The 23949-nt window shown below is 56.8% G+C and overlaps 1 protein-coding gene across 2 annotated transcripts in view; it reads right to left on the reverse strand.

Moving 5' to 3' along the window:
- Positions 1-23949, reverse strand: part of kansl1b (KAT8 regulatory NSL complex subunit 1b) — a 223926-nt gene that overhangs the window by 166461 nt on the left and 33516 nt on the right. For both annotated transcript variants that reach the window (XM_085966680.1, XM_085966679.1), the window contains exon 3: positions 6795-8172. In XM_085966680.1, coding sequence (XP_085822806.1) covers positions 6795-8095 — 1301 coding nt within the window. In that variant the 5' untranslated portion in view covers positions 8096-8172. The remainder of the gene's footprint in view (positions 1-6794; positions 8173-23949) is intronic.

Consider the following 23949-nt stretch of genomic DNA (forward strand, 5'->3'; position numbering starts at 1 on the left):
GTATGGCAGAATGTGAGGCTGCAAAGAAAAGGTAAAACTGGGTTGGCAGGTAAGAAAAAAAGCTCAACAGGAGAAAGGGCTGTGGGTGCTTAACAGAAATAAATCCTGTTAGAGAGACGAAGACAAACAAAATGCAGCAAAGAGGGTTTAAATATTTAGAACACATCAGTTAGCAATAAATTTTTGCTCAAAGCACTTTGGGAACTGTTCTCCCTCCTCCTCCTCTTCGCAGCCTTAAACTGGATTCGTAACTTATATTTGTAACTTGTATTCAAACAGGATCCTGTCTGACACCATCGCTCCAGTTACAGGTGGGGGAGGGGAAGAGTGCAAATATTTTATATAGGGACAGGCACCATTAAGCACTATCGGAAGAAATTTTGCACAGTACATTTTCAGATGGTGAAGAGGACGCCTTGGAATGACACATATAGTCGAGTCCCAGTGATACCATACAGAGCAGTACCGATTTACTGTTCATGGAGGTAACCAGGATATTATAGCAGAGTGCAGCAAAAAAGGCACATAGGATTTTAACCTCTGGAGCAAAAACAGGGATACAGCACAATGAGCTGGAAAGTGTCAACCTAAATACATCGATTAATGCTGCATAGTTTACATCCCCTTTTAAAATCCTCCAAATTTATGTTGTGCTCCCTCTGTAGGACAGCTACACATACTTTCGATCTGGCACTGAATCTTAACCCTGCTACTCTCCAACCCACCACGTCATCCAAAGCAACAGGTTGGGAAAAGAAATTACAGTCGACAGTAAGAACGTTGAATTCTGGTTTTTAAAAGGACTTCAGCTGTCAGAATTTGTACAAATATTAGGTGAGTACTTAAATTACTGACCAGCCACAGCTGCAGCTCATTAGCCCAGTGCAGTTGTGCTTCGTTCCCATTGTAAGTATTGTAATGGGGTGGATGGAAAGGAATGGAATCCTCCAAGCCCAAGTCATCACTTGATCAGCTCTATTCTCACCTCCCCCTCCTAGAAAACACAAGACCAACCCCATTTTCGCTTTCAGAATACAGATTGTCATCTAAACAGAGGCTTCATCTCATCTCTGCAAACAAAAATGACCAAATGCTTGTCTGAGGAATAACAATCAGCAGGTAGTTCTGCAAGTAGAGAGAGAGACACCAAGCAGTCCTTGGCTACACTCGAGCTCAATTCTTCACCGGACTGGTGAACACGAAGACTGGGCACTAGCAGCCCACCAATTCGTTGGGCAAGTTTGAAAACACTGGAATGTTATTGTTCTCAAATACAGTAAATTACTTCGAGAGTCACTGATTTTACAATCCAAACTCAAGGCATTTAAAAAAAAAAAAATTTTTAATTAACGACACCTACAAGAAGCTCGTCGCTGGTGTCTCGATGGGAATATGTCTGGTAATCTAATCCCATGCTTGGAGTTGGCAATTTTGCAGAAGTTGGTAAAACTTCTGCCCTCGCCTGGTCGGAGGTGACAGCTTCAAAACATATCCCTATCATCTCACACTACACCGCAGATTACAGTGCAAACCTCACTGACTGCCACAAAATGTCTGCCCATAGTACCTATTGCCATTCGGCCATTATTCGCACCTCTCTGAAACAAGCACGTCTGTGCAACAAGCTGTAACTAGCAGCATGGACACACAAGAGGCAGTGCGAATTATTTTTTTAAAATTATTCTTGGATGTGGGCATTGTTGGCAAGGCCAGCATTTATTGCCCATCCCTAGTTGCCCTCAAGAAGATGGTGGGCCGCCTTCAGAAATCACAGAACAGAAACCACACAGTGCAGATAGAGGCCATTTCGGCCCATCGAGCCTGCACCGACACATATCCCACCCGATCCCCGTAACCCCTACACCAACACATATCCCACCCTATCCCCGTAACCCCACGTATTTAATCCCCCTAACACTAAGGGTCAATTTATCATAGCCAATCAACCTAACCCGCACATCTTTGGACTGTGGGAGGAAACCGGAGCACCCGGAGTAAACCCACGCAAACACGGGGAGAATGTGCAAACTCCACACAGACAGTCGCCCGAGGCCGGATTCGAACCCGGGTCCCTGGCGCTGTGAGGCAACAGTGCTACCCACTATGCCTTCTTGAACCACTGCAGTCCGTGTGTTGAAGGTACTCCCACAGTGCAGTTGGGTACTGGGGAGTGCCAGGATTTTGACCCAGCGACAATGAATCCACAATGCTTTCATTTTTTCGGCTCCAGTTGTTTCACCTCTCCTGAAAACGGTGATCTACGCAAGCATATGGTTCCCTGGGTGACAGCAGCAGCTCTCTAGTAACTTACACACGTAGGCATGTTTCACTGCTGAGCCTGGGCCGTCAGTGTTAATAAGTTACTGGTTAACAAGATTATATCAGCCGAGACCAATCCTGTCCTCATTCAATATCCGCAACGGCATATCTTCAGTAGATGCCAAATAGCTACCAGTGTGGGGAACCCTGCCAGCTTTTCATATTTTATTATTTGTTCCGAAGTTAGGCTGGTGTCACCCAACAGTTATTCTTAAAGAATTGCCACCATCTCAACTGGAACTATTGACACACTATTAAAAACAGGCTTAACTGATGGAAAACAATAATCTGCTGCTCACAATATTGGGGGACCTTTCTGTGAAACCTACCCCAGTTAGGGATTCTGGCTTTGGTCAGTTCACAGACAAATCATGGTGGTTGGACCACAGCTCTGGGACAGAGTCTGAACTGGATTGGAAAACAATCTGGCATCAAATGAGCTGTAACTGGGGCACAGGTCGCTTAGCCAAGTCAAGTGACTGCACCCAACTAATGCAATGGACCACAGCCATTTTGTACTGAAATTCATTTGTCTGGTGTTGCCCTGGGCTAGCACAATGTGAGTCATGAGTTTTTTCCTCTGGTTTTCTAATCAATTCTATACCCACTTTTTCAGGTCTATTTTTTACAAAAGCAAAACGAATCCCAAGATAATTTCACATGTATTTGTTCCCTTCCTCGCGGCTGAATGCCGACAAAAAACCAAAGCTCTTGCCACATTAAGTGGCTAAACTCCATTTACTTTCCTGCCCATTAAAATTTATGCTGTGGACAAGCAGAACTGTTGCACAATATGATAGCAGCGCAAAAAACATTTGCTTCAACACGGGACCAAGGACAGATCTCCTTTACAAAAAGACTAAAACAAAGTTTGATTGGTAAATATTTTGAGGTTCGGATTATTTAATTATCAAAATTCACTCTGATCAATTAAAACTAAATCTGCCTCCCTCTCCCACTTACCACCGCCGCCCCCCCCCCCCCCCCCGCCACTCCTCTGAAGGCATTGACTAGTACAATTGAATACCATGAGCCCTGCAGTACCTTATCCAAAATGGCCATCATTTATGTGCAAGCCTCAATAGCGAGTGCCTGTAGAGGACACGGTCTGATCTTATTCACATCCAGCATATTATAAACACTTGCAGTAGGGGGACACTCAGTAGCAGCAACCCTGACTGATCATCTCTTCCCATGATTATAAAGTGCTTTGGAATGTCCCGAGACACTATATAAAACACAAATGATTTCTTTTGTCTAATCCTGACAGCAGCAAAGTCACTGTCGTCCAGAGATCAAACCTGAACATTCCTGGTTGAGGGCCTCACAGACAGACTTTACCTCTAAACTACAGCGATTGCTCACTGGATATTCATTGGACAAGCTTAGTAAATGCAATGGTGTAGTGTTAATGGTTTACTGCCACATTCAGCAACACACAACCAATGTTAGCAGTGGAGTAACTGGCACACAGACAAAAACAAACAGTACCTGAGGTAGATACACAACCCATTCCCAAACTTAGCCAAATCTTGCACTAATTGCAACAAGTCATTTTAATCTTGCACCATTTGTAAAACAAATTGATTTTTCCTCCATAAAAACAACAGAAAATGCTGGAAAAACTCAGCAGGCCAGGCAACATCCGTGGAGAGAAAAGAGAGTCAACGTTTCGGGTCAAAACCCTTTGTCAAGACTGGAAAAGCACAGGAAATGAAATAGATTAAAAGGCCAGGCTGGGAGAGAACAAAAGAGAAGTGAAGAGACATTAAGAGGTATTCAAAACCAGACGAGATGGTGATAGGACTAGTGGAGACAAAAGACGGCTCTAGATTAGGTGTGAAATGCGCTGGCAGAATGGGAGACAGCTGCCATGTGGGAGAGAGAAAAAAAGGGTGGGGGGGGGGGGAATGACCAAAACAAAGTGTGGATAAAAAAGTAAAAATGTAATAGGGGCCGAGGTTATGATCTGAAATTGTTGAACTCGATATTGAGTCCGGAAGGTTGTAGAGTGCCTAATCGGAAGATGAGGTGCTGTTCCTCGAGCTTACGCTGAGCTTCCGTGGAACAATGCAAGAGCCCGAGGACGGTGAGGTCTGAGTGGGAGTGAAGCGGTGAATTAAAATGACAGGCGACCGGAAGCTCAGGGTCACCCTTACGGACTGAACGGAGGTGTTCCGCAAAGCGGTCACCCAATCTGGTTTGGTCTCCCCAATTTAGAGGAGACCACATCGTGAGCAGCGAATACAGTATACTAGATTGCAAGAAGTACAAGTAAATCGCTGTTTCACCTGGAAGGGGTGTTTGGGGCCCTGGACAGTGGGAAGGGGGGAGGTATAAGGGCAGGTGTTGCATCTCCTGCGCTTGCACGGGAAGGTGCCGGGCGAAGGGGAAGGGGTGCTGGGGGTGATAGAGTGGACTAGGGTGCCTCGGAGGGAGTGGTCCCTACGGAATGCTGAAAGGGGAGGGGAAGATGCGTTTGGTGGTGGGATCGCTTTGGAGGTGGCGGAAATGGCGGAGGATGATCCATTGAATGTGGAGGCTGGTGGGGTGAAAGGTGAGGATAAGGGGAACCCTATCGTGGTTCCGGGGAAGGGGTGAGGGCAGAAGTGCAGGAGATAGAACGGACACGGTCGAGGGCCGTGTCAACCACGGTAGAGGGGAATCCTCGGTTGAGGAAAAAGGAAGACATGTCGGAAGCACTGGTGTGGAAGGTGGCATCTTCGGAGCAGATGCGGCAGAGACAGAGAAACTGGGAGAATGGGGGGGGGGGAGGGAGGAGGGGGGGGGTGGATCTCCAGAGGGGATGAGGTCAGTGACAGTCTTGGAAACCATGGCTTGATGTTCGGTAGTGTGGTCATGGTCCAGGTGGAGGTAGAAGGTGGTGTCGGAGAGTTGGCTGATTTTTCCTCCAGTCCTTTGTTTTCTTCTTGAGATTGAAGCGAAGTCAGTTATTAAATTGTGAACAGTATCCAACATGTTATGGCTGCTTTACAGGCTTTGCTCCTTTGGCATCTTATTACAATATGAAACAACAGGAGGTGAGGCAGACAGCTCAATGTCACAGGAACACAGCTGAACAAAATCCAACTGTTAGGTGAAACACCTGGATACAGTTCCAAGGGCAGCGTTGGGCACCCCCGCCCTTTCATCAAAGGCCTGACTGCAAGCTACACACAAGATCCAACAGTTGTCCGGAAATAGGTACAGTACAAATCCTTTAGTCAGGGTGTCTAGCAAAACTAAGATTTGAACGGTGACTTGGGCACCTCAATGCTCCAGGAAATGCTAACGTGCCCAAATGAACAGCAACTAACAGATATTAGACATGGCAGTCTGCTTGGCTCTCCTGAAGAACAGCATTCTCTTACACTACAAGTTTTGTGATTTCACATTTTAAGCCATTTGCCAACCAATAGACATTGCAAAATGTGTGAATCTTAAGGCATTCTGGAGACTGCATGTTCTGCAGCCTGTGGCATTGTCTCTTCTCCAGTGTCTCAGTTCAAACATTCACCAAATCAACGAGAAAGCATTTAAAATGTGTAGAACCGGACTTCTTTGCGAATGTAAGCACGTATGTTTTTTCTAACTTTCTATACTCAATTCCCACTTGCAAAATTACCCTCCCCCGCAATACAATGTTCATTTAAAAGTCCATGGATGGCTTTAAAAGTAACTGACAAGTGATGAATACTATTCATACAGGAAGATTTGTAAATTGCCTTACAATTTCAGTCAATAACCAACATCTCCAGAATAGACTTCATCTAGTCAGCAACCAAGAGCAAATTGCTAATGCGTAGACTGGATGTGAAGATCCGAGACTATCCTCGTTAGTGGATTGGTTTACAATAATACATTTTCATTGATCTGATACCAAACAGAAGCTGCTCATTTGAGCACATTACAGGTATATGCACATAAAAAACAACAGGACTGCAAACCAGTACAGGAATGTCATAACTGACATTTTTCCTGCACCTCTGCTCTCCCATAATCAATGAAAGTGCACCATGAAACATTTTACAACAGAAGTCAACTAGCAGCCTGTTAATTGGCATATGTGGAGCAGATCCTCCCATCTTACTGCCACACACACACACATTCAGTCTGCAAATGATGCACGTTTCTCATCAGGGTTCTATGCAACGGCAACCAGTTTGCGTTGACACTTACCCAACCTGATTAATTGATTATTCTGGTTCCCATCCTTTATTTCCCCCATTGCACACTCTTTCCACGGACTCTGATTTCATTTTTCTGAATTCTGAAGGTGAGGCTTATCCCTGACTCCCATCTATAAATTAAACCATCATGAACTGCACCAGTTATACAAAGTGCAAACACTAAAAATAAAGTTAGCTAGAAACAGAATGCCAATAATCTGGCAAGTGGAAACAAAGACTTCAAGTACTCTTCAGTATGGCTTCTGTAAAAATCCCTCATGTCAAAATGCTTCACGTTGTACTCACAGTGGTGCGTGATATTGCTCCATTTCCACTTTGGTCAATGATTCCTCTTCAATGTCAGACTCTCCACCAGAACTGCTCTCTGTAACATCCGAATCAAAGGCATTCTCACTGAATCGCAGCTTGGAGTCAGAGCTTGAAATAAACTTTTCAAGCCCCTTGGACACTGAACTGCTCTTAAAGAAATTTGCCAATGTTTCGCAAGCGCTTTCGCCCCCTTTCCGTGAGGTGGAATCCGATTTGCAAGCGAAAACCAACTGCTGATGTCGCAGAGACCCATCCTGACGTTTCAGACAATCCAAGTGTGGAAGTTTGTGCACAGTTTTCTCCACAAATCCTCCCAGTTGCTGCTGAACGTGACGCTCCACCTGCTTCGCCTGAACAACTTCTAGTCGTTTCCGAAGCCTGCAGGCCCGCCTTTCAATGTCACTTTGCCTGGTCTGAGCCAGTAGTGTCCTGCTGTGGACCTCCGTATCCAGAACACCAATGCTGTTTATTTTTGAGGCAGAAGACTTCCTCCCGCCATCCGTACTTGCAGAAACTCCACCAGCGGAGCCCTCCGTTGAGGACACAGCCCCAGTATTAATACCATTTTCTCCAAACTCGGGGCACTTGGGGACGGTGCTCAGTGTTTCCAAGTTACGTTGTTCTCCTGCCACGTCCCTTTTTGTTACATTACTATTGGACACACTGGATGTCAATTTACTAGAATCTTCTACCTGGTTGGACCCAATGCCGATCAGCCCTGAGGAAATGGACTTTCCCCCAACCTCTGCATTGTTCAGGTCAGAATCTGAGTGGATATTGACAGCAGACTTCTTGGCCAAGCCATTGACCGGTGATTGTGGGGGAGGTGGCAGTGAAGGCTGGCTGCTATTTGTACTCATCGTTTTCAGAAGACTAGGTGAAAATTCCAAGGCTGGCTGTCCGCCAACCAGCTCTGCCCTAATCACACCGGTGTCCAGTAAAGAATGGGATAGGATGGTATGAGACTTAATAACTGCGTGCTTGCTGAAAGATCCTTGTAGTTTCACTGATTCTGGGGGTGGAGGTGGACGAGATGCTGCATCAAGGCAGCAATACGGAGACACCAGCTTGCAGCGATCTTCGTTCCTGGAACTATTCCGGAAATCCAGTCCGTGGTCGTCTGCAAAGGCTTTCCGTTTGGCACTGTTGTTAATGGAGTTGCTGTTGTCACTGTCTGTTGCGCCGGACGGAGAGAGGGAGGAGGATGGCGTCGCCAGCTTGAACCTATGGTGAGCTTCGGTTGCCGCTTCTGTGAGAGCGGGCGCCATCGCAGCCATGCAGCGCTGGGACGCAGACACACTGGCCTCTCCAACCACAGAGGCCAGCTCCACTCCCTCCACCTGCTGCTGCTAGCCTGAAAAACAAAACAGAATTTACAATCCAATCACAAACCACCTCCGACAATTCCTGCAATACTATCTACTCCTTTTCATTCACATTATCTGATCATTTACTTTAAGTACTAAATTCCTACTTTCCTGTTATTTATATCGCTCATTTAAAATTGCGGGATAATTCAAACTTCTTAGTGTAAAAAACTGCTGTGAATTCAGTGGACTGATTACTAATTCTCCCCTTCAGAATCATTAAACAGACACTGGATACTCCCAGGCTGACGCAAGCAGCAGCAACAGTGCCCAAATATTTTGTTTCAAATTCATTCTGTAGTCTGGAAAGTGTGTTAAATCATTACACCAAATTGTACAGCAGGAGTTTGTTTGGGGAAAGGGGTAATTCTGGCCCAGACATATTGTGCAGAGCACTAATCTCAAAAATAAGTTTGTTCCAATAAAAATAGAGCAACACTAGGACAATATTTCCAGTATAACCTGCAATCTTAAGCATGCTGCAATCAAGTTGAGAAGTCAACCGAGGACACGAGGACTAAGCAGCTGAGCCAAATCAGGTACAAAAACAGGAACTCAGCACCACACTTAGTAATATTAAAATAAATATTTACTTTTGTTTTCCTCCATTTCAAAAATCACATTGGAAATTACTGTATTTACACAATTAAAACAATAAAAAGTAATCACAGAAAGTTAAGGATTTCATAAAACATGTCTACATTATGGGAAGGCCAAGTGTGGAACCAGGTGCCAGCTACAAGACATTCACTGCTGCTGGCATACCCTTCACTAACAAGGCACACAGCAAGTAGACTATTCAAACGCAGAGGGAACCAGAGATAAAACCAGATCCTGTTCACATCTAGTGTTCATTTTCTGCTTAGAATCAAAAGACTGCTATCAGGAGAAGGATCTCTGGCTGAATGTTGCTGCCTCCCTCGCCCAGAGACACAGTAACCCATTGTAGTGTTTCCACTAACATTTCATTTTCTATTGCCCTATTTAAAAAACCGCCGAGCGGTCTGCGCGCGACCGCCAGACCACTGCGCAGCTCAACAAGAACATTGCTGGCCTCCCATCCTCCAAACTCCATCTAATTCAAAACTCTGCCGCCCATCTCCTAGCTCACACCAAGTTCGACTCATCCATCAATTCTGACCTACATGGTTCCTGTTCCCCTCAACACCTTACATTTAAAATTCTCATCCTCATGTTTAAATCCTTTCATGACCTTGCTGCATTCCCTCCCCATTTCTGTATTCTGTAACCTCCTCCAGACCTACTCTTCCCCGAACTCTCCATTGCTCAGACTCTGGCCTTTCGCACATCCCTCCCTTCGCCCAACCATTGACGGCCTAGCCTTCAGCCGCCTCAGTCCCACACTTCACAATTTCCTTGCCAAACCTCGCCACCTCTCTCCTCCTTAAAACCTACCTCACTGACTAAGCTCTACTAACATCTCCTCCTTTAGCACTGTGTTGATTATACCTCTTCAAAGCACCTTGAAGCTTTTCTCTACATTAAAAGGCACTATATAAATGGAAGTTGTGTTGAATCCTGCTGACAGTATAGTGACTGCTGCTATTTTTCCCTCCCCAAGGAGGTGGTTTGCTCAAATTATACAAGGAATTCAGCACATCTTGCCACCCTGACAAGAACATGTTAATACAATGACACGCTATGCCATCAGCCCATCTATTCCAGACACTCACCCGAGTCCAGATCTCAGAGACAGCAGCGCTATTGAAGAGGCTCAATTTAAACTAAACCTTTGTGCAGCAACTTCCTTAAATATTTTTCATATTTATATACATTTTGCTAATGTTGGATTATCCCACTAACCACATCCAGAATATTTTAATACTTTTTGACTTTAAGATCTGGTTTACTGTGTTATATTCACTTGAACTGTAAAAAATTACAACCAGAAAACGTTCTGGTGGTTTGAAGAGAATGCCACGATTATGCTATCAATAGAAAAAAGTTTCACCGTCGATGGCAACAAAAATCACTCGACTCAAAAGCCACGAACATTTGACAAAGATAAAGATGCTGTAGCAGACGCCGCTTTGGTTTTACCCAGGTGCCAACTTTTGTCTGATTGCGCTCCTGCGAGGCGCCTCGTGACGTTTTCCGACGTTAAAGGAGCGATCTATTTATTGCTGTTGTTGGCTGACCTTTTTAACTGCACCTGGAATGAGTAAACTTGAAGTGTACACTGTACTTGCACTAACTGTACTGAATGCTTGCATTTTAAACTGCTTCACTTGTTTTCTCAGGAAAAAACTCATTACTATGAATGACTAGAAAGAACGTGGCATTGCTGGTAAATGGGCCAGGTGGTAAGGTACTGAACCAATTAGACCAGAGGGGGCCCCAGTGTAATTCCATGATCAGTGTTCAGTTAGGTGGTATCATCCGCGGGGGGCAGCGAGATATTGCAACTAGATTGTACATCCAAGAGCTAGGGAGACAGGGAAAGCAAACACAGAGCCAGGGCTCTACCGCCACTCAAGCCAGTGATGCTCGATAAGTACATGTGCAGATAAGAGCTGGGTACAGGTTTGACTGGGACACCTCCCACACTCAAATGAAGGGTGGATACTTGGGGTTGTCATAGAGTCATACAGCACAGAAAGAGGCCCTTCGGCCCATTGCGTCCGCGCCGGCCATCAAGCCCATTAGAAGCAAACCCCAGCATGAGTCACCACTGTCAGACTGCGTTCTCTGCCATTTATGAACGGCACTCAATTCACATTTCCCCCAAAGCTTTCCCTCCTCTCCTGAAGACGCTGAATCTTGCTCCACAGGCACCATCCACCCTCGAGTACATCTCCCATATGGTCATTCTTCATGGGTGAGCCCAGACCGAGGCTCGGCATGCTATCTGACCTTGGGGGGCGGCAGTGTCACAGCTGAGCCTCACCTGACGGCCACAGATGTACTCTATAACAGGTGTCACTGGACATACTTCAGCAGTGGGACTCTTGCATTTTCCCCACCTTCGTCCAGGAGTAGAGAGACCAACTACAGCAAGGTTAGGTTATGCTGTGATGAGCTAACCATGGATATACTCTGGGACCTTCCGATCGATGTGGCTCAGTTACCACTGTTTGACCGAGAGAGGTGCAACTAAATTTACCAATCCTCATTTCACATGGTGTTCTGGTGAATTCAGTCTCACCCAACTGTAGATTGCTGAAATGCTCAGCTGTCGGCTCTCACGCCTGCCATAATCACCAGCTAGCACTAAATTAACAAAGGGAAATTGTGCAGATCACTAGAACACAGTTAATGCCAAATAAGATGCACAAAATTTCCAATGCTGCACTTCAGATTTTTGAAGCTTTTAAAGCCGACTGCACAAAACCCTGCCACAAGAGCATCAATACTATAACTCTAAAAATGTCACTCGAATACAACTTGCTTAAAATACTTGGAATGTTTGCCTACCATCTCCCTCCTGTGCCGAATCCCACTGTAAAACATTACGACAAAATGATTCTAAACTCAAGACATTTAAAGGTTAGAAACACATCTCCACACTCCACTCATTCAGGTTCTCATTCTCAACCATACTGCTCTAGGGAGCGACCTAGTGGAATGGACACAGGAAGGGAGGTAGATCAAAGATGTCGCTGAGCAGCAGCTCAGCCACTGATAGGAAACAAGCTCCCTGCTGCAAGTCTCCCTTATAGCAAACTCCTGATCTCAGCTGGGCCAGCGTAGATCAGAAGCATCTTGGTCACATAACAGGACCATATGAAAATTAAGCAGGGGTGCAGCTGAGCCAAGTACAACATAAATGACCACTACCTTGTTGCAGCATCTCAAACTTAAACGGGCCTTCTCATTTGAAATAACCGTTCCCAAACCTTGTTATTTTACAGCTGCGTGCCACACACCCTTGGAGGTCATCACCGTGGGCTGGTGTCCTGTAAATTGTGCAAAGCAAGAGCTGCAGTAAATGTCCCACAGCACCACTGCGAAAGTGTTGGTAAAAAAAAACCTCAGCGGGCTTCTGCTTTCTCCCCCCTCAAGCACTATAATAACCAGACTGTTTCTGCAACTCATGAATTCTCACCGGCCATTCAGGGCCGTTACTGGGCCAATGACCCACAGACAGTATATGCATGGGTCAACATGAAATACAGGTAGTCATTCTTCCAAACAGGCTAGAAGTTGAAGTGAGAGACGAAACCATTCGGAGCAGAAAGTGCAGGCTTGTTTGCTGATCTGTACTAGGGAGGAATAAAGTTCAACCCGACTTCCTGCTCCAGACCGTTACCGAGTGCCTTCTGCCGGAAAGTATGCACATTAACTGAAAATGGGACAGACACAAATAGCCTGCCAACACTCACTGCCTGGACCTGCCAACACCAAGATTTGCTACTTGGGTGAGGAACAATGCTAGCACCAGTGGAACAACACAGAGGGCGGCAAGCTACACTTACCGCCAAGTACTTCGAATAGCCGAACAAGTGCCACGGTTCCACCCTGAAAGTGGCCAACGGGCCGAAGCAAATGGCTAATAATAACTTGTCCCAGGCACATTCCAGCACAAGTCATCCTGGGGTGTGAGGGGGGGGGGGGGTGGGGGTGGGGAAGAACAGGTATCCATAACCACTAAATAATGGCCAAAGACACTTAACAAATGCTGGTCCCTCAGACTGCACCAACTGCTTGCACCGACCGCTCAGTGATGCAATACTGACTTGACTGGCAGAGAACCAACAAAGGAACACCATTTTGAACTGCTGTGATCGAGGTGACCAGAGTTCAACCTTCCTTGCTCTTCATCCAATCCACCCAGTAGAACATCCAATGCAGCTTTCAAGTTTCTGCAGCAACTCACTACCCAGGTATGACATGCCAAGTTCTGCACCCCCCCCGCCCCCCCCCCAGCTGAAGATTAGTTGGCTCCCTGCCCTTCTGAAGATAGCTTGCACTGGTTTCCCCGAGCATCAAAACCCCAGTCAAATGGCCATGTCTTGGAAGAGCCTTGCTGGAAAGAGTCAGCAGACTATTTGACCAATAGCTTATCAATACTTGGAGCAAGGATTTCTGCAAAGCTGCAACTCTGGTGGATATTCTCCCTCTCTGTCAAGAGATATTGTGGCCAACAGCAATAGCCCCAGCTACAATCAGTTAACATCACACAGACCAGAAATGGAAGCTATACCATACCACACAACTGAACACAACAAAAGTTTCAAGACTGTGTTACAACAGTTGGCAGAAGAAAAATAGCGAAGGTTTTCACAAGACAAAATTCACCCATCGCCAATTCGCTTGCCCAACACTTCACAAGAAATTAGAACAAGTGCAAAGACTGCTAATCACACTGATCCAAGCTTTACCTTAAAAAAGGATGGGAAAAATAAAAACAGTATCCATGGCACTAAATAATTGCCTGCAGACACTTGCCAATACTAAAAAGTTCATGGCCCCAGGCAGCTACAGTCATCCTTAAATCTTTTATTATAAAGTGTCTTGACCAGCATTTCAGCAAGTACAATGGTGGGACTAGGACATGTTTGTACAATGACCACTTCCAACTACATAAAAACACTAACAGCACAATAAGAGGTTTCATCATTCAAACTACGAAAAAGTATTTCAAGCTTTATAACACTAGGGTGAAGTGGTACTGGTTAAGAGCTGTGTCACTAGCAATTGGAACAATTTAAGATGAAGAGTATCCAACAAGAAGTGTACTGTACAGCACTGAAGCCTTGTACAATTTTCCCAAAAGCATATTGGTACTACAACATAAGGCCCTGTGACAACACTGCTTAAACCGCACTGTCTGTTCGTTGGGCAGAATTAAACAGGCAATGTAACATACAGAGACTGAATCGGCTGGTATAATCACGTTTGGCTAACGTGATTATAAATAGGGCTATCATATAATCACCCAGTTGGCAGATGTCCTCAAGACTGGTCGTTTAAATTGTACTACCAACAATCAGGAAATAAACAACAGATTTGAATGGGGATCGCGCTCCTCCCCAACTACATCAGAAATAGTGAATGGTTGGGAGAAGTGATGTTTTACTCAAAGGTCCAATCAGAGAACACAACTTCAACAACTTCATGGCTGGAAGAGGGACAACATTTGGAGCAACATTATGACACAAAGGTTAATCCAAGGAACATGTTACCAACACAGCACTCCAAAAATCAACTTTAGGGCATTTTAACCTGATAAAAGCACTTATCATGTAGCAGCTTAACTTTAAAAGGTCAACTACTTGACCCACCCACCCAATAGTCTGTTTAAGTCACCCACAGACCACACCAAAACAAAAATACAAGATGTAGCGTTGCAGGCAGTGCAATTACCCAGTCCAGGGCACACCACAATACTGGGTCTCCTGGTTATGTTGAAATCCCGAGCTGGTACAGCATTGAACCCTACTATGCTATATACAATTTGTATTCTTAAAGTCTCCAGAAGAGGGGCTCACAGTAGCCCGTGGTTGCAGAGTACTGGGGAATTCCACTCACATGGGCAGGTCATATCAGACGTGGAGACGGCAGCAACCAATACTATCCACACCTGGAGGTTAACAGTACACACAAATAAAGGAAACCACAAAACTAAACAAAATTAGAAACTACAATCAGACACCCAGCAGATCAGGAGCAGGTTCTGAACAAACACTGAAGATTAGCAAGTACACCGAGCCTGCACCAACTCAGCTAGCACATAGCACCCTCAGAGCCTGGAGCACCATACCCCACCCCACCCCACCCACCTCAAGTGAGCAGGCTGGGGACTGTGCAGGGCCAAACCCAGGGGTTGGGCTGGAGGCCCGGGGGCAGGTAGTCCGGGGGCTGGGGGTTTGCTGGGCAGGGGGCGGGGCCAGAGGGCAGGGTGCTTGCGGGGGCACAGTGCTTGGGGTGGGTGGTGCAGGGGCAGAGTGCTGGCGGAGGGCAGGCTGCTGGGCAGTCGGGGGAGGTGAGACCAGGGGGCAGAGGGCAGAGGGCAGAGTGCTTGGGGGGGGGGAGGGCAGGGGCAAGGTGCTGGGTGGGGGCAGAAGGCAGGGTGCTGCGGGGGGTACAGGGCCCGGGGTGCACAGGGGGCGGGGTATTGGGGGATGCAGGGTGCTAGGCCCGGGGGCAGAGAGGGCCCAGGGGGCGGGGGCTGGGCCCAGGGGCAGGGTGCTGCGGGGGGGGTACAGGGCCCGGGGGCGAGGGCAGGGGGCGGGGTATGGGGGGATGCAGGGTGCTGGGCCCGGGGCAGTCAGGCTGGGCCCGGGGGCAGGGTGCTGGGGGAGGCCCAGGGCCCAGGCAGTGGGGCAGGGTATTGGGGGATGCAGGGGGCTGGGCCCGGGGGCAAGGTGCTGGGGGAGGGCAGGGTGCTAGGCCTGGGGGGAGGGTGCTGGGGGCCCCAGGGCCAAGGGGCGGGGTATTGGGAGATGCAGAGTGCTGGGCCCGGGGGCGGGGCAGTCGGGCTGGGCCCGGGTGCAGGGTGCTGGGGGAGGTCCGGGGCTGGGCCCGGGGGTGAGGGCAGGGGGCGGGGTATTGGGGGATGCAGGGTGCTGGGCCCGGGGGCAGGGTGGCGGGGCAGTGGAGCTGGGCCCGGGGGCAGGGTCCGGGGGCGGGGCAGTGGGGCTGGGCCCGGGGGCAGGGTCCGGGAGCGGGGCAGTGGGGAGGGCCCGGGGGCAGGGTGCTTGGGGAGGGCCCGGGGGCAGGGTGCTTGGGGAGGGCCCGGGGGCAGGGCAGTGGGGCTGGGCCCAGGGACAGGTTGGGGAGGGGGGGGGGGGCCCGGGGCCCGGGGCTGGGCCCGGGGGCAAGTTGTTTGGGGGTGGTGGTGGGGGCGGGGCAGGGCAGTGGGGCTGGGCCCGGGGGCGGGGCAGTGGGGCTGGGCCCCGGGGGCAGGTTGCTGGGTTGGGGGGGGGGGGCAGGTTGCTGGGTTGGGGGGGGGGGGGCAGGTTGCTGGGTTGGGGGTGGGGGGCAGGTTGCTGGGTTGGGGGTGGGGGCAGGTTGCTGGGTTGGGGGTGGGGGCAGGTTGCTGGGTTGGGGGGGGGGGCAGGTTGCTGGGTTGGGGGTGGGGGCAGGTTGCTGGGTTGGGGGGGGGGGCAGGTTGCTGGGTTGGGGGGGGGGCAGGTTGCTGGGTTGGGGGGGGGGCAGGTTGCTGGGTTGGGGGGGGGGGGGCAGGTTGCTGGGTTGGGGGGGGGGCAGGTTGCTGGGTTGGGGGAGGCAGGTTGCTGGGTTGGGGGGGGCAGGTTGCTGGGTTGGGGGGGGGCAGGTTGCTGGGTTGGGGGGGGGGGGCAGGTTGCTGGGTTGGGGGGGGGGCAGGTTGCTGGGTTGGGGGGGGGGCAGGTTGCTGGGTTGGGGGGGGGGGGCAGGTTGCTGGGTTGGGGGGGGGGCAGGTTGCTGGGTTGGGGGGGGGCAGGTTGCTGGGTTGGGGGGGGCAAGTTGCTGGGTTGGGGGGGCAGGTTGCTGGGTTGGGGGGGCAGGTTGCTGGGTTGGGGGGGCAGGTTGCTGGGTTGGGGGGGCAGGTTGCTGGGTTGGGGGGGCAGGTTGCTGGGTTGGGGGGGCAGGTTGCTGGGTTGGGGGGGCAGGTTGCTGGGTTGGGGGGGCAGGTTGCTGGGTTGGGGGGGCAGGTTGCTGGGTTGGGGGGGCAGGTTGCTGGGTTGGGGGGGCAGGTTGCTGGGTTGGGGGGGCAGGTTGCTGGGTTGGGGGGGCAGGTTGCTGGGTTGGGGGGGCAGGTTGCTGGGTTGGGGGGGGCAGGTTGCTGGGTTGGGGGGGCAGGTTGCTGGGTTGGGGGGGCAGGTTGCTGGGTTGGGGGGGCAGGTTGCTGGGTTGGGGGGGCAGGTTGCTGGGTTGGGGGGGGCAGGTTGCTGGGTTGGGGGGGGCAGGTTGCTGGGTTGGGGGGGGCAGGTTGCTGGGTTGGGGGGGGCAGGTTGCTGGGTTGGGGGGGGGCAGGTTGCTGGGTTGGGGGGGGCAGGTTGCTGGGTTGGGGGGGGCAGGTTGCTGGGTTGGGGGGGGGGCAGGTTGCTGGGTTGCGGGGGGCAGGTTGCTGGGTTGGGGGGGGGCAGGTTGCTGGGTTGGGGGGGGCAGGTTGCTGGGTTGGGGGGGGCAGGTTGCTGGGTTGGGGGGGGGCAGGTTGCTGGGTTGGGGGGGGCAGGTTGCTGGGTTGGGGGGGGGCAGGTTGCTGGGTTGGGGGGGGCAGGTTGCTGGGTTGGGGGGGGCAGGTTGCTGGGTTGGGGGGGGGCAGGTTGCTGGGTTGGGGGGGGCAGGTTGCTGGGTTGGGGGGGGCAGGTTGCTGGGTTGGGGGGGGCAGGTTGCTGGGTTGGGGGGGGCAGGTTGCTGGGTTGGGGGGGGCAGGTTGCTGGGTTGGGGGGGGGCAGGTTGCTGGGTTGGGGGGGGGCAGGTTGCTGGGTTGGGGGGGGCAGGTTGCTGGGTTGGGGGGGGGGCAGGTTGCTGGGTTGGGGGGGGGGCAGGTTGCTGGGTTGGGGGGGGCAGGTTGCTGGGTTGGGGGGGGGGCAGGTTGCTGGGTTGGGGGGGGGCAGGTTGCTGGGTTGGGGGGGGGCAGGTTGCTGGGTTGGGGGGGGCAGGTTGCTGGGTTGGGGGGGCAGGTTGCTGGGTTGGGGGGGCAGGTTGCTGGGTTGGGGGGGGGGGGCAGGTTGCTGGGTTGGGGGGGCAGGATGCTGGGTTGGGGGGGGGGCAGGATGCTGGGTTGGGGGGGGGGGGGCAGGATGCTGGGTTGGGGGGGGGCAGGTTGCTGGGGGGGGGGGGGGCAGGTTGCTGGGTTGGGGGGGCAGGTTGCTGGGTTGGGGGGGCAGGTTGCTGGGTTGGGGGGGGCAGGTTGCTGGGTTGGGGGGGGCAGGTTGCTGGGTTGGGGGGGGCAGGTTGCTGGGTTGGGGGGGGCAGGTTGCTGGGTTGGGGGGGGCAGGTTGCTGGGTTGGGGGGGCAGGTTGCTGGGTTGGGGGGGCAGGTTGCTGGGTTGGGGGGGCAGGTTGCTGGGTTGGGGGGCAGGTTGCTGGGTTGGGGGGGGCAGGTTGCTGGGTTGGGGGGGGCAGGTTGCTGGGTTGGGGGGGGCAGGTTGCTGGGTTGGGGGGGCAGGTTGCTGGGTTGGGGGGGGCAGGTTGCTGGGTTGGGGGGGGCAGGTTGCTGGGTTGGGGGGGCAGGTTGCTGGGTTGGGGGGGGCAGGTTGCTGGGTTGGGGGGGCAGGTTGCTGGGTTGGGGGGGCAGGTTGCTGGGTTGGGGGGGCAGGTTGCTGGGTTGGGGGGGGCAGGTTGCTGGGTTGGGGGGGCAGGTTGCTGGGTTGGGGGGGCAGGTTGCTGGGTTGGGGGGGGCAGGTTGCTGGGTTGGGGGGGGCAGGTTGCTGGGTTGGGGGGGGCAGGTTGCTGGGTTGGGGGGGGCAGGTTGCTGGGTTGGGGGGGGCAGGTTGCTGGGTTGGGGGGGGCAGGTTGCTGGGTTGGGGGGGGCAGGTTGCTGGGTTGGGGGGGGCAGGTTGCTGGGTTGGGGGGGGCAGGTTGCTGGGTTGGGGGGGGCAGGTTGCTGGGTTGGGGGGGGCAGGTTGCTGGGTTGGGGGGGGCAGGTTGCTGGGTTGGGGGGGGCAGGTTGCTGGGTTGGGGGGGGCAGGTTGCTGGGTTGGGGGGGGCAGGTTGCTGGGTTGGGGGGGGCAGGTTGCTGGGTTGGGGGGGCAGGTTGCTGGGTTGGGGGGGCAGGTTGCTGGGTTGGGGGGGCAGGTTGCTGGGTTGGGGGGGGGCAGGTTGCTGGGTTGGGGGGGGCAGGTTGCTGGGTTGGGGGGGGCAGGTTGCTGGGTTGGGGGGGGCAGGTTGCTGGGTTGGGGGGGGCAGGTTGCTGGGTTGGGGGGGGCAGGTTGCTGGGTTGGGGGGGGCAGGTTGCTGGGTTGGGGGGGGCAGGTTGCTGGGTTGGGGGGGGCAGGTTGCTGGGTTGGGGGGGGCAGGTTGCTGGGTTGGGGGGGCAGGTTGCTGGGTTGGGGGGGGCAGGTTGCTGGGTTGGGGGGGCAGGTTGCTGGGTTGGGGGGGGCAGGTTGCTGGGTTGGGGGGGGCAGGTTGCTGGGTTGGGGGGGGCAGGTTGCTGGGTTGGGGGGGGGTTGGGGGGGCAGGTTGCTGGGTTGGGGGGGCAGGTTGCTGGGTTGGGGGGGCAGGTTGCTGGGTTGGGGGGCAGGTTGCTGGGTTGGGGGGGCAGGTTGCTGGGTTGGGGGGGGCAGGTTGCTGGGTTGGGGGGCAGGTTGCTGGGGCAGGTTGGGTGGGGGGCAGGTTGCTGGGTTGGGGGGGGCAGGTTGCTGGGTTGGGGGGGCAGGTTGCTGGGTTGGGGGGGGCAGGTTGCTGGGTTGGGGGGGGCAGGTTGCTGGGTTGGGGGGGGCAGGTTGCTGGGTTGGGGGGGGCAGGTTGCTGGGTTGGGGGGGGCAGGTTGCTGGGTTGGGGGGGGCAGGTTGCTGGGTTGGGGGGGGCAGGTTGCTGGGTTGGGGGGGGCAGGTTGCTGGGTTGGGGGGGGCAGGTTGCTGGGTTGGGGGGGGCAGGTTGCTGGGGGCAGGTTGCTGGGTTGGGGGGGCAGGTTGCTGGGTTGGGGGGGCAGGTTGCTGGGTTGGGGGGGGCAGGTTGCTGGGGTCGGGGGGGGCAGGTTGCTGGGTCGGGGGGGGCAGGTTGCTGGGTCGGGGGGGGGCAGGTTGCTGGGTCGGGGGGGGGCAGGTTGCTGGGTCGGGGGGGGGCAGGTTGCTGGGTCGGGGGGGGCAGGTTGCTGGGTCGGGGGGGGGCAGGTTGCTGGGTCGGGGGCAGTGCTGGCGGGGGGCAGGTTGCTGGGTCGGGGGGGGGCAGGTTGCTGGGTCGGGGGGGGGCAGGTTGCTGGGTCGGGGGGGGGCAGGTTGCTGGGTCGGGGGGGGGCAGGTTGCTGGGTCGGGGGGGGGCAGGTTGCTGGGTCGGGGGGGGGCAGGTTGCTGGGTCGGGGGGGGGCAGGTTGCTGGGTCGGGGGGGGGCAGGTTGCTGGGTCGGGGGGGGGCAGGTTGCTGGGTCGGGGGGGGGCAGGTTGCTGGGTCGGGGGGGGGCAGGTTGCTGGGTCGGGGGGGGCAGGTTGCTGGGTCGGGGGGGGGCAGGTTGCTGGGTCGGGGGGGGGCAGGTTGCTGGGTCGGGGGGGGCAGGTTGCTGGGTCGGGGGGGGCAGGTTGCTGGGTCGGGGGGGGCAGGTTGCTGGGTCGGGGGGGGGCAGGTTGCTGGGTCGGGGGGGGGCAGGTTGCTGGGTCGGGGGGGGGGCAGGTTGCTGGGTCGGGGGGGGGCAGGTTGCTGGGTCGGGGGGGGGGCAGGTTGCTGGGTCGGGGGGGGGCAGGTTGCTGGGTCGGGGGGGGGCAGGTTGCTGGGTCGGGGGGGGGCAGGTTGCTGGGTCGGGGGGGGGCAGGTTGCTGGGTCGGGGGGGGGCAGGTTGCTGGGTCGGGGGGGGGCAGGTTGCTGGGTCGGGGGGGGGGCAGGTTGCTGGGTCGGGGGGGGGCAGGTTGCTGGGTCGGGGGGGGGCAGGTTGCTGGGTCGGGGGGGGGCAGGTTGCTGGGTCGGGGGGGGGCAGGTTGCTGGGTCGGGGGGGGGGCAGGTTGCTGGGTCGGGGGGGGGCAGGTTGCTGGGTCGGGGGGGGGCAGGTTGCTGGGTCGGGGGGGGGCAGGTTGCTGGGTCGGGGGGGGGCAGGTTGCTGGGTCGGGGGGGGGCAGGTTGCTGGGTCGGGGGGGGGCAGGTTGCTGGGTCGGGGGGGGGCAGGTTGCTGGGTCGGGGGGGGGCAGGTTGCTGGGTCGGGGGGGGGCAGGTTGCTGGGTCGGGGGGGGGCAGGTTGCTGGGTCGGGGGGGGGCAGGTTGCTGGGTCGGGGGGGGGGCAGGTTGCTGGGTCGGGGGGGGGCAGGTTGCTGGGTCGGGGGGGGGGCAGGTTGCTGGGTCGGGGGGGGGGCAGGTTGCTGGGTCGGGGGGGGGGCAGGTTGCTGGGTCGGGGGGGGGCAGGTTGCTGGGTCGGGGGGGGGCAGGTTGCTGGGTCGGGGGGGGGCAGGTTGCTGGGTCGGGGGGGGGGCAGGTTGCTGGGTCGGGGGGGGGGCAGGTTGCTGGGTCGGGGGGGGGCAGGTTGCTGGGTCGGGGGGGGGCAGGTTGCTGGGTCGGGGGGGGGCAGGTTGCTGGGTCGGGGGGGGCAGGTTGCTGGGTCGGGGGGGGGGCAGGTTGCTGGGTCGGGGGGGGGGCAGGTTGCTGGGTCGGGGGGGGGCAGGTTGCTGGGTCGGGGGGGGGGCAGGTTGCTGGGTCGGGGGGGGGCAGGTTGCTGGGTCGGGGGGGGGCAGGTTGCTGGGTCGGGGGGGGGGCAGGTTGCTGGGTCGGGGGGGGGGCAGGTTGCTGGGTCGGGGGGGGGGCAGGTTGCTGGGTCGGGGGGGGGGGGCAGGTTGCTGGGTCGGGGGGGGGGGGCAGGTTGCTGGGTCGGGGGGGGGGGCAGGTTGCTGGGTCGGGGGGGGGGGCAGGTTGCTGGGTCGGGGGGGGGGCAGGTTGCTGGGTCGGGGGGGGGGCAGGTTGCTGGGTCGGGGGGGGGCAGGTTGCTGGGTCGGGGGGGGGGCAGGTTGCTGGGTCGGGGGGGGGCAGGTTGCTGGGTCGGGGCAGGTGCGGGCGGGGCAGGTTGCTGGGTCGGGGGGGGGGGCAGGTTGCTGGGTCGGGGGGGGGGCAGGTTGCTGGGTCGGGGGGGCAGGTTGCTGGGTCGGGGGGCAGGTTGCTGGGTCGGGGGCGGGGGGCAGGTTGCTGGGTCGGGGGGGGGGCAGGTTGCTGGGTCGGGGGGGGCAGGTTGCTGGGTCGGGGGGGGGCAGGTTGCTGGGTCGGGGGGGGGGGGGGCAGGTTGCTGGGTCGGGGGGGCAGGTTGCTGGGTCGGGGGGGGCAGGTTGCTGGGTCGGGGGGGGGCAGGTTGCTGGGTCGGGGGGGGGCAGGTTGCTGGGTCGGGGGGGGCAGGTTGCTGGGTCGGGGGGGGCAGGTTGCTGGGTCGGGGGGGGCAGGTTGCTGGGTCGGGGGGGGGCAGGTTGCTGGGTCGGGGGGGGCAGGTTGCTGGGTCGGGGGGGGCAGGTTGCTGGGTCGGGGGGGGCAGGTTGCTGGGTCGGGGGGGGGGCAGGTTGCTGGGTCGGGGGGGCAGGTTGCTGGGTCGGGGGGGGCAGGTTGCTGGGTCGGGGGGGGCAGGTTGCTGGGTCGGGGGGGGGCAGGTTGCTGGGTCGGGGGGGGGCAGGTTGCTGGGTCGGGGGGGGCAGGTTGCTGGGTCGGGGGGGGCAGGTTGCTGGGTGGGGGGGGCAGGTTGCTGGGTTGGGGGGGGCAGGTTGCTGGGTTGGGGGGGCAGGTTGCTGGGTTGGGGGGGCAGGTTGCTGGGTTGGGGGGGCAGGTTGCTGGGTTGGGGGGGCAGGTTGCTGGGTTGGGGGGGCAGGTTGCTGGGTTGGGGGGGGCAGGTTGCTGGGTTGGGGGGGGCAGGTTGCTGGGTTGGGGGGGGCAGGTTGCTGGGTTGGGGGGGGCAGGTTGCTGGGTTGGGGGGGGCAGGTTGCTGGGTTGGGGGGGGCAGGTTGCTGGGTTGGGGGGGGCAGGTTGCTGGGTTGGGGGGGGCAGGTTGCTGGGTTGGGGGGGCAGGTTGCTGGGTTGGGGGGGGGCAGGTTGCTGGGTTGGGGGGGGCAGGTTGCTGGGTTGGGGGGGGCAGGTTGCTGGGTTGGGGGGCAGGTTGCTGGTGGGGGGGCAGGTTGCTGGGTTGGGGGGGGCAGGTTGCTGGGTTCGGGGGGGGCAGTTGCTGGGTCGGGGGGGCAGGTTGCTGGGTTCGGGGGGGGCAGGTTGCTGGGTCGGGGGGGGCAGGTTGCTGGGTCGGGGGGGGGCAGGTTGCTGGGTCGGGGGGGGCAGGTTGCTGGGTCGGGGGGGGCAGGTTGCTGGGTCGGGGGGGGCAGGTTGCTGGGTCGGGGGGGGCAGGTTGCTGGGTCGGGGGGGGCAGGTTGCTGGGTCGGGGGGGGGCAGGTTGCTGGGTCGGGGGGGGGCAGGTTGCTGGGTCGGGGGGGGGCAGGTTGCTGGGTCGGGGGGGGGCAGGTTGCTGGGTCGGGGGGGGGCAGGTTGCTGGGTCGGGGGGGCAGGTGCTGGTCGGGGGGGCAGGTTGCTGGGTCGGGGGGGGGGCAGGTTGCTGGGTCGGGGGGGGGCAGGTTGCTGGGTCGGGGGGGGGCAGGTTGCTGGGTCGGGGGGGGGCAGGTTGCTGGGTCGGGGGGGGGGGCAGGTTGCTGGGTCGGGGGCAGGGCTGGTCGGGGGCAGGTTGCTGGGTCGGGGGGGGGCAGGTTGCTGGGTCGGGGGGGGGCAGGTTGCTGGGTCGGGGGGGGGGCAGGTTGCTGGGTCGGGGGGGGGGCAGGTTGCTGGGTCGGGGGGGGGGCAGGTTGCTGGGTCGGGGGGGGGGCAGGTTGCTGGGTCGGGGGGGGGGCAGGTTGCTGGGTCGGGGGGGGGCAGGTTGCTGGGTCGGGGGGGGGCAGGTTGCTGGGTCGGGGGGGGCAGGTTGCTGGGTCGGGGCGGCGGGGGCAGGTTGCTGGGTCGGGGGGGGGCAGGTTGCTGGGTCGGGGGGGGGGCAGGTTGCTGGGTCGGGGGGGGGGCAGGTTGCTGGGTCGGGGGGGGGGCAGGTTGCTGGGTCGGGGGGGGGCAGGTTGCTGGGTCGGGGGGGGGGGCAGGTTGCTGGGTCGGGGGGGGGCAGGTTGCTGGGTCGGGGGGGGGCAGGTTGCTGGGTCGGGGGGGGGCAGGTTGCTGGGTCGGGGGGGGGGCAGGTTGCTGGGCGTCGGCGGGGGGGGCAGGTTGCTGGCGTCGG

The sequence above is a fragment of the Somniosus microcephalus genome, chromosome 24, assembly GCF_052327205.1.
Source record: "Somniosus microcephalus isolate GS21.2 chromosome 24, FLI_Smic_1.0, whole genome shotgun sequence".
In the NCBI taxonomy this organism is placed as follows: domain Eukaryota; kingdom Metazoa; phylum Chordata; class Chondrichthyes; order Squaliformes; family Somniosidae; genus Somniosus; species Somniosus microcephalus.